Here is a 10,665-nt window from a genome sequence, read left to right as displayed (position 1 = left end):
AGGTTGGGGACCACTGCTATAGCTAATGACAGAGCTGGGGTTTAAATACAAAGTTTACCTTTATGACCCCCCAAAACACACCCCAAACAAAACAAACCAACCCCCCCCCCAACTTTTATTTCTTTAAAAAGGAAGAGCCAGAGAAAGACATAATTTAATTATCATTTGGAAATATATGACACCCCCTTCCCCCCACGACCAGACTCACACGAAAGATTGTAATTGGCTTGAGGTTAAGGATGTTTATGTCATTACTTGTTCTCAGCGTGCTTACAATCAATCACTTTAGAACAGACTGTAGGCTCCCAATATATACTCACTAGATAGAGTCTGTCAGCAGGATAGAGGGGCTTTTGTATAAGGTTGACTGAAAAGCCTGGAACCCACAGTCTGGAAGGATGAAGGCTGAGATCTGATGGAACCTAAACGTAACAGAGTCCCCACTCCCCCTTAAACCTTTTCCCCAGGACTCCATCCACTCCTAATTTTCTTTCTCCTTCCTGATTGCCCCAAGCTCTTGAGCACGTGATCACTGTTCTGCGCGGCGTCCCGCTACAGTGATAGCAAGAGCGCCCCCTGCCTCTTGCATCAAGCCTAACTTTCTAGTCTCCCCACCCCTCTCTCATCTTTCCTCTCCAGCCTGATCCTTTGTCTATGCAAATCCTTGTCCCTGGTCTGCCTGACGACTGGAGCCGGTGGAAACCCTGCCTCACTCCAACCTTTATCTAGGTTCTCCTTGTCCATTGCCACAACTTTGGGGATTAATTTTCCCTTCCCCCACAACACCTTCTTTTAACTCTCCCAGTTGTATCCTCCACCTCCTCTAATCCTTTTGTTAGTGTTGCCTGTACCATGTAATTAACACTTCAAATAAAACAAAATTCTCTAGTGTGATTTAAATGCCTCCTTCTTCAATTTTACAGTTTCCTTCCCCCCACCTAATCATTCAACTGTGGTAAAATACACATAAGATTTACCATCTTTTTCTTTCAGTAATTTTATTTTCTAATTTTTCTTTGCTACTATATGAAAATAAATTGATTTTTGTATATTGACCTTGTATCATTAAATACTGTTAAATTAGTATATTAGTTCCAGTTTCATGTTTATAGAATCTTGGGATTTTCTACATAGACAATCCAATAAAATTTCCAAATAGAGGATTTCACTTCTTTTTCCAATCTGCATGCCTTCAATTCAAAATTTCTTCCCTATATTATTGCATTGGCTAAAACCTCCAGTTCAGTGAACAGACATGGTGAGAGCAGACATCTTTGCTTGTGTCCAACCTTAAGGAAGTTTTCATTGTTCACTCTAAAATATGTTCTTAGCTCTAGGTATTTCTTAAAGATATCCTTTATTAGTTTAAGGAAGTTCTTTCTCATTCCTAATTTGTTGAGAAGGTTTTTTATTTTTTTCCCTGCAGTTTTTATTTTTTAAATTAATTTTTAAATGTTTTTATTTGTCTGTTTCTTTTTAGCTGTGATGGGTCTTCGTTGCTGCACCGGCTTTTTCTCTAGTTGGGGTGAGCGGGGGGCTGCACTCTAGTTGTGGTGCGTAGGCTTCTCGTTGCGGGGGCTTCTCTTGTTGGAGGACATGGGCTCTGTGGCACACCGGCTTTAGAGGCTGCAACATGAGGGCTCATGCTGGTTAAGTGGTTAAGGCTTCTGAGCTCTAGGTCACAGGGTCAATAGTTGTGGTGCAAGGGCGTAGTTGCTCCACCACCTGCTCCACCGCAAGCTCCCCTGCATACGGATCTTCCCAGCCCAGGGATTGAACCCGTGTCTCCTGCATTGGCAGTCAGATTCTTTACCATTGAGTCACCAGGGAAGCCCCCAGGTTAATAATTTTTATTAGAGTATAGTTCCTTTACAATATTGTATTAGTTTCTATTGTACAGCAAAATGAATTAGCTTTACGTATACATATAGCTCCTCTTTAACGCAAAAGCAAAAGCTGCTCAGTTATATCTGACTCTTTGCAACTCCACGGACTGCAGCCTGCCAGGCTCCTCTGTCCATGGACCTCTCTAGGCCAGCACACTGGAGTGGGTGGCTGTTCTGTTCTCCAGCGGCTCTTCCTAACTCAGGGGTTGGACCGCGTTGCAGGCAGATTCTTTACTGTCTGAGCCACCAGGGAAGCCCCTGAATCTCTTTAAGATTTACCACCATGATCTAGGTTAAGGGTACAGCTCGGCAGTGGGAAGTACATCCACAGTGGTGAGCAGCCAGCACCACCGTCCGTCTCCGGAACTCGTCTTGCAAAGCTGAGACTCTGCATCACAGTCTTCCTCAGATCCACTCTCCCCTTTGCAATGCTAGGTACCTGCAGGCTGGCCTCATGTCAGTTTCTCCAACAGGCCAAGCAGTTCACAGCTCAGGCCCTGACAAGATGATTTTCTTCATCTGGAAGGCATTTTTCAGCACCACGCCACATGGTCCCTCCAGCAAAGACTGGTCCCTCCTCACCCTTCAATCTCAATTTAAATGTCACCTTAGAATTGGCATCCTGATCTCTTACATTTAAGTAAGTTCTCTGCTTAAAACAAAAACAAGTGAAACTCCACTCATTGGGTATTTCTTAAAGCTTTTATAAATATTCTCTTGCCTTCTTCATCTTTACAATTATTCAGTTATTCTCTGTCACTTCTATGTAACTGTAAGCTCTATGGGGGCCAGAACCAGGCCTGTTTTGTTCTCAGTGCCTCGGGGGGTGTCTGACATGAACCAGGCACTTTAATATTTGTTGGTAAATTAATATCCTATATTGTACTCTCTAATTAATAATAGTTTTATGAATTTCTGCATCACTTCATGACTTATTCATAATGCTGTTTTGTTAACTGATGTTTGTAGGTGTTTATTTTCCATCATCAATGGACTGCAGTTTGTAGAAATTACATCTATTTCTTTGCACCAAAGGAAATTAGATACATTGTAGGTTTTCAATAAACAGTTGCTAAATTAACTTAGACTTAACTTATTGTCTGTCACATACTGAAATGCTACAATCAGGAAATATGTCTAAAACTTGAGAGAGACACAACTGTGGGGTTACATATTACTTGAAAGTACTGTTGGTAATGGTTAGCCTCTGCAGTTAGCACTGAGCATAAGAGCTGCGTATGCTCACATTTTTCTTTGTTTTGAAGACATCATTATCAGTTTGCCGAAAAGACCGACCCAGTCAGATTGTCTTCCAGTATCAGATCAAGTCTTGTACCTTTGGTTGAAGACCACAGAAGAGACCTGGCTCGCTTTCAGGGGCCATGGTGCAGGACATACATAAATCTTTAAATTCTAGACTCATACTTGGCCTGGTAAGACAATCATATGATTGGAATGAAGGTCTATTGTGAAAATAGCATATTTCCATTTCCCATCTCACACTCAACCTGGGGACTGCGTAGGCTTCTTCTCTGAAATGGCCTGTATGATTCTGATTTATTACTTGCTCTTCATTTTCCTTTAGTGGAGCATGAATACTTGATTTCACATAAGTTAAGGGTATGTATGGCTTCCCACGTGACAACAGTGGTAAAGAATCTACCTGCTGATACAGGAGACATGAGTTGAATCCCGGGTCAGGAAGATCCTCTGGAGAAGGAAATGGCAACCCACTCCAGTATTCTTGCCTGGAAAATTCCATAGACAGAGGACCTTGGTGGGCTACAGTCCTTAGGGTTGCAAAGAGTTGGACATAACTGAACACAACAAGGATATGTATGATGAGCTTATACTGTCCTCTGCTCTGTGGGGTGTTAACTCATGAAACTCATTATTCTTATTCAGACAATATAGTGGATAAAAATAAAAGGTCGCTGAAGAAGTCAATTCACAGGTGTCAGAGTTCTTGAGACAGAAACACTTACAAAATACTCCTCTGTGGAGTTATTATCCAGAAGTACAGATGTGCCTTCCATAGAGATTGTACCATTTTATAACACCAGCAGGAATGTACACAAGCTCATTAAGATTTCAGTTCTTAATATCAAACGTAGATATGAAGCTTCTCAGGATAATGGGTTCTCTGCACTCACTCTGCAGTGCTCAGAGAAGTCCTATTTCTATAGAAGACAACACGCTACAGGGAATAGAATTGATAAGGATGACATCTGCCTACTGGTTGTGAGGCTTTACCCGGTCTCAAATTAGGAAAATCTTGTGAAGCACATGTGAGGAAGCTTCTCTGGAATACTTTTGCTAGGGCAAATTCTCATGTTGGAATTCAAGTGTCCTGTTCCCTAGAGAGGTATCAGCAACATAACAGAGAACCTCCATTGACTAATACAGTAACACTGACTTCATTTTGAGGGGCCAAATGCTGCCTGGCCCAGGGAAACAGTAAAGAATCCTCCTGCAACGCAGAAGACCCTGGTTTGATTCCTGAGTCAAGAAGATCTGCTGGAGAAGAGATAGGCTCCCCACTCCAGTATTCTTGGGCTTCCCTGGTGGCTCAGCTGGTAAAGAATCTGCCTGCAATGTGGAAGATCTGGGTTCAACCCCTGGGGTGGGAAGATCCTCTGGGTTGGGAAGATCCCCTGGAGAAGGGGACAGCTACCCACTCCAGTATTCTGGCCTAGAGAGTTCCATGGACTGTATAGTCCATGGGGTCGCAAAAAGTTGGACACGACTGACTTTCACTTTCAAGTAATTTATTAATAGGTTTTGGATTCTAATCTAGGCCCCCCTACCTCCCACAGGTGTGATTCTGGATGTCATTAGGCTGATTCAAGGCTGTCTTCTAGGCCATTAAAATGGTGATACTAATGGCCATGCCATTTTGGACTGTTGTGAGATTAAATGGAATTACTTTTGGGACAGTGACTGATACACAATAGCATTCAACACTAACTTTCCCCTCTTTGCCTTTCTGAAAATAAGAGAGTTGGGACAAAAATCCCCAAAGTTCTCTCTGAACAGCCCAAAACGTATGCCACAATTTCTATATACTATATCTGTCTTACTTTACTTATAGAAGAGTCTCTAAAAATCTATTTATTATTATTCATGTGTTATTCCAACACCCTTTGTGGTTTGGCTTCCCAGCCTATATCAGAGTGGATAGAACAGGGGCTACACTTGTTAACTGACTGAAGGATGAACAGTAGAGCTTAAAAAATTATTTGGAAACAACAATAACAACAAAAGTGATCAGTAGGTCTGGTGGCTTACCAGTAGGAGGGTGGCTCCTTGGTAAGTCCACAAATAGTCAGAGCCTCTTAGCATAAGGCTGCCTTAAGGTTAAGTCATCAAGAAAGAGTTAACTTGTGCTGGTAGGAAAGCAGATCAGTGGACAATATATTTCTTTTATTTAATTCTTTTATTCTCTTCCCTATCTCTTGTTTACTGAAAAATTGAGGTATCGTTGTAATATATCAATTGAGTTTTATGAAGATTTACATCTTAAAATGTAAAATAATACAATGGGAAACGCTTGAAAGGGTAAATTTCAGTTATCTGAAAAATAATTTACTCATTTAACCAATATTTATTGAGTGCTCACTATGTGTTCGTCACTGTGCTGGCTGTTGGATTTGCTTGGACACCTAATTGCCCCAAAATCCTACATAAAAAAGCACCATTCATAGCACAGTCCAAATTTATGTTAACCTTTTAGTGAGTCTTCATGATAGGTTTCTTATCACAGATTTTAATTTTAGAACCTCCTGGGTTCTACATAGTATCCTCTCCAAAGAAGGCAGAATGATAAAATTGTTGAAACAGCAAATGTAAAGTTGAAATCACTTGACAGTCCGTGGATCTTTAAGTATCTACTTGAAACTTCAACTGTGATAAGCCCTTTTGACTTAGCCCTATTTGTCAGCTTAATATAGTGAATGTAATTTACTTAGCTAATTTCACTAGTAGATGATGTTCTTCCAGGGCACAGAGAAGTAGAAATCATAAATATGTCATTGCTTCTTGCTTTTGTATCTCATTTCACAGCCTCACAGGCTCAAATAGAGAAAATATATTTAAAAACAAATCAATTGCATCTATTTCCTAGAAGCATTTGAAAATGTCTTCATTTATATTAGAGATACTAAATCTACTGGCTCATAGAATTTAAGTAACTATATGTTGGTATATGTGAACATAACAAATAGTTACCATTCATCCAATGCTTACTACTCATCAGGTATATTGTGTTGAGAGCTTTAAATAGATTACCATCTTTAAACTGCCCAACAACTTTTCAAAGAGGGCACTGTTACATTCCCATTATATAATGGAGGAAACTGGGGTTTAAAAAGGTTAGCTATCTTGCTCACATTATTCATGTATTATTTTAGTGGAACTGGGATCCAACCCTGGGCAGTCCTATTCTATACCCATGCCATCTTTTAAAAGTATTATTAAATAAAATTCAGTAAAGAAACAAAATCTCAACTATATAAAGAAATAATCCTTACCCATTGTCTATAAGTTTCACTCCCCTAGGAACAAGGAGGCTTAAATCATAGTGTGAAATAAAAGGATACCCTTATGTGACTTGTTTCCAAAAGCAGATTTTGTATTACTTCTCCCCAAATGGCAGATGTAAAAATTCTCTATGACTACTTTCTGTAAAGTCCTTACAGGTTTTACCTTTGCATAAATATCCATGAAAAATTGTGAACTAACATACAGAACACTCACCTTGCTCTGTCACCTCCAAAACTGAAGTAGGAACTTTGGTGTTAAACACTATCTCAAAATAAGGGTACTGAAAATTTCAAAGGCATTTTTCTTCCATAAAACCTCAATGCCATATAAATATTACCTAGTTTGTCCTCTATATTCCAAAGAAAATTATTGGCATCATTAGGTTTTTCTGAAGGGAGATGTAGAATCAGAAAAATGACCACAAAAATCCAGAGACATCAAGGAGAAAATTCAGTTTGAAATTTTTTTTCTTGTAACTCCAAAATGTTCCTCTCACCTGACCAGTAACAGCTGTGACCATGCAGCTTGCTCTATCTGGCTTCCAATATACTTTCACTAGAAGATCACTGTAATTCAAACCCATTCAGTGCTGCTTCACTTTTGTAAATTGTTAAGATTAAGTAGTGTACCCTGCACCTATTTTAATGATTTAGCACATTGATAATATTTTCATTTATTTAAAGCCATATTTATTGACCAGAGGCTTAGCACCCCCAAAATTCTAGGAGGCAATTTTCACACATCCAAAACCTTGAACAAGTACTTGAAACAGCTTAAACCCTGGCTAGTTTTGAATTTTCCAAATTAAGGTCACAAAATTGAAAAAACTGCATACTTTTAAAAAAAGTTGGTAGAAACACATTTTAATAGTGAAGAAAATACACTCAAGGTCACAATATGCCAATCCAGTCTCTATGCTCTACTTTTAAAGATGCAATTAAGCTGATTTTTAACTGGATTTTGCCTGCATTTTTCTTGAGGGAATGGTGGGAAGTTTATTGCAAAAGATGGAAGTTATCAGAGACAAGGAAGTCAGGGGGTCAACAGAGGTAAAAGAGGAGGGAGTTGTCTATATGGAAGTGAGAGTTAATAAGTTGTGAGTGGGAACCTAAACTGACATACAATTTCTAAAGACCCTCAAAATAAGAAAAGAACAGGAAATAAATTTAAAAGAAAAACATCAAAAAGGGGGGGGGGGAACAGCCAAAGAGGTGAGACACAGCCATTTTGATGGGGGGTGGGTTGTCTAACTACACAATGAGGTCATCCTATCTCCCGGAAGTGACACGTAATCACCTGCTTTGCACTAGCTCCGCCCCTTCCCTCAGAGGTCCCGCCCCTCCGCCAGCAGCCGGGAGGGTGTTAGGGGGCGTTTCTCCAGGAGGAAAGCTGAGAGCTGCGACGCTGAGGAAGGGGACCCCAAAACGTCTGGCACTGCCCCCTCCAGGGATCACTTTGGACCGCCTTACTCGGCCCAGCGGGATTCAGAAACGCCGAGGGGTCAACCTGATGGGTTTCGGGGTCAACGGAAGAGGGGAAGGGGAGCCCTGGCGGGGTGAACCCCCCGGTCCCCCGCCAAGCAGCTGAGGCACAGGAGGGCGGCCATCTTGGCCGGGAGGGTAGGGCTGGGGAGCTGCGGGCGCCGTGCGATTGGGGGGCTCGCCCGGAAGTGACGCCAACTACCCGGAAGCGGAGGGGGTTCCCTGGCCCACTCCCCCCTCGTTCGTTTGCTCCCCCGCTTCCTCCCCGCCCCCCTTCCTCTCCATTCGTTTCCCCCCCCCTCCCCGTTCCCTGCCTTCTTACCCCCCCCGTCCCTCCCCCCCCAACCTCCGGAGCTGGGAAGAGAGTCAAGATGGCGGCGAAATCCGATGGCGGTGGCGTGGGGGTGGGCTTCGCCCAGCTGCACAACCTGGACGAGGCGGTGGGCAGCGGCGGCGAGGAGGACGGGGAGCCCGGGGGAGGCGGCTGTGGCGGCGGCGGCGGCGACGGCAGCGAACCCGGCGAGAGCAGCTCTCTGCACATCTGCCACTGCTGCAACACCTCCTCGTGCTACTGGGGCTGCCGCTCCGCCTGCCTGCGCTCCCTCCTGGGCAAGAAGCCGCGCCGCAGCGCCGCCGCCGCCGACGGGGGGGACCAGCCGCTGCAGCCGCCCGCGGCCGCCGGTCGCCAACCCCCGACGCCCTCGGCCGAGCGGCCGCAGCCGCCGCAGGTGGAGCGGCCGTGGCTCGACTGCCTGTGGATCGTGCTGGCGCTACTGGTCTTCTTCGGGGACGTGGGCACCGACCTGTGGCTGGCCCTCGACTACTACCGCAAGGGGGACTACGGCTACTTCGGGCTGACCCTATTCTTCGTGCTGGTGCCGTCGCTGCTGGTGCAGAGCCTGAGCTTCCGCTGGTTCGTGCAGGACTACACGGGCGGCGGGCTGGGCGCCGTGGAGGGGCTCAGCAGCCGGGGCCCCCCCATGATGGGGGCCGGCTACGGCCACGGCGCGGGGGCCACGGCCACGCCGGGGGCGCAGCGCCTCTGCCGCCTCTCCGTGTGGATCTGGCAGTCGGTCATCCACCTGCTGCAGATGGGGCAGGTGTGGAGGTAAGAACACTGCGGGGGTGGGGGCGGGGGCCTGGCCAGCCAGCCCTGCAGAGGGCCCCGCGGGCGAGGCCGAGCCCTCCAGAGTGCGCTCTGCCCCCGAGGTGCCCTGCAGGTGGGCTCCTCGGACGGGCCTTGGCCCGGGGGTCTTGAAGGAGCGTTTGCCACGCACTTCCCCTGGCGTCTCAAGTAGACCATCGTTCGGTCTGGATCCCTGGCCACGCCTTTTGGCCCGGGGAGGCCCAAGTCCGGCTGTTTGTCTCCATCCCTGGTTCGCACTTAGCGCAGACCCTGCCTCACCCTTTCTCTCCCCTCTTATCTCCGTAGACCTCTCATATTCCCGGGGTCCCTTTGCCCTGTATCCCAAGGTAACCAGCCGCTAGCGCTTTTTATCTGCACCCCAGCTCGCCTCCTGGGGGGGAACCTTCCTTCTTCCAGCCAGTTTGCACTCGGTTTTGTCCCCCGGTGAGACATCCTCCCCTCTTTTCCCCGTCTTCTCTCCGCAGTGGCCTGTGTGGGGGCCCTGTGCAAACCCCCTGGCTGGCTCTTCTTTTGGCCCCCCTCCATTCCACGCCCCCTCCTCCTTTCCTGCAATCCCGTGCCTTGCAAATGACTACAAACTGCTGCTCTCCTTGAAGGAAAAAGGACTTTTTTTGGGGGGTGTTTTGGGCTGAATTAGACGTGCCTTTTTTTTTAATAACAGGTAAAATTGTATAGTATGTGATGGGTGTAAGCGTTTTTAATTCTCACTTGCAGAAAATCACTCAGCCACCTGGATACACACCCTGGTGGAATGTTGGTTTTGGTAGCCAGGGCAGTACGTAGGTGATTTATGTTTGCACAAGCCCCAAGCTTGGCTCTGGGGGCCTTACCCCCTTGTACATTTCCCGTGTGCCAGGTAAATCCTTCAAAAACCACTTGCAGATCCCCCCCCCCCCCTTTTTTTGACAGCGTTAACTGGCTAAACTAAGGCAATGATCTTATAAAAACCTTGGTAAATCTGCGTCCTCCAACTTAAATCAGTTTGAATGTATTTTGGAGACACTGAGGTGTGGATGAGAGTGTTTACAAGAAAAAAAAAACCTTTCTGAAGAGAAATGATAGGAAGCTCTTCAGGTACATTGCTTCTGTGAGAAGACATTTTGCCTAGATTGCTCAGGCTCCTATGCCTAGGAGGAGATTTTAGGTGCTCAGATTTTTCTGTTTACTGAGATGTACCTAGGTTAACTGAAATAAAGTTCGTTGTCTTTTGTATTGTCTAGGTGGCTATTCAGAATTTTAAATACAAATGTTTCAGAAAGCATGGAATTGAATTAAGTAGAATCACAATGTGAGACTTTTGTCCTCCAGAATTTACATGCAAATTCAGGATTGGAGTTTTCCTGATCTTGTGAGTGGTTTTCCTGGTCTTGTGTTCCTAGGTTGAACAAGCAACTTTTTTTCCCAGCCCTGTTTGCAGATAATTTGTTTCCTGCTGATAGGTCTATAGAAAAAGGGGGTAAAAATGGGGGGGGGGGATGCTGATTAACTTTTAGCTATTATGAGCCAAATTTGGGGGTCAAGGGAAATTTTGAAGTATGTTTTAAATTGGAAGTCTAGCTCTGAAAACATCCCAATCCGTACTGAATCGAAGAGTATGTTTGGTATGGGG

At 45.0% G+C, this 10,665-nt stretch overlaps 1 protein-coding gene across 1 annotated transcript in view; it reads left to right on the top strand.

Annotated features, from left to right (window-relative positions):
* The first annotated feature begins 7,387 nt into the window (after window positions 1-7,387).
* Window positions 7,388-10,665, top strand: part of XKR6 (XK related 6) — a 260,615-nt gene continuing 257,337 nt past the window's right edge. Inside the window, exon 1 of the mRNA XM_043890917.1 lies at window positions 7,388-9,017. Coding sequence (XP_043746852.1) covers window positions 8,281-9,017 — 737 coding nt within the window. The 5' untranslated portion in view covers window positions 7,388-8,280. The remainder of the gene's footprint in view (window positions 9,018-10,665) is intronic.

This window comes from Cervus elaphus, chromosome 29, assembly GCF_910594005.1.
Source record: "Cervus elaphus chromosome 29, mCerEla1.1, whole genome shotgun sequence".
Taxonomy (NCBI): Eukaryota; Metazoa; Chordata; class Mammalia; order Artiodactyla; family Cervidae; genus Cervus; species Cervus elaphus.
This window is presented reverse-complemented; position numbering and strand designations above follow the sequence as displayed.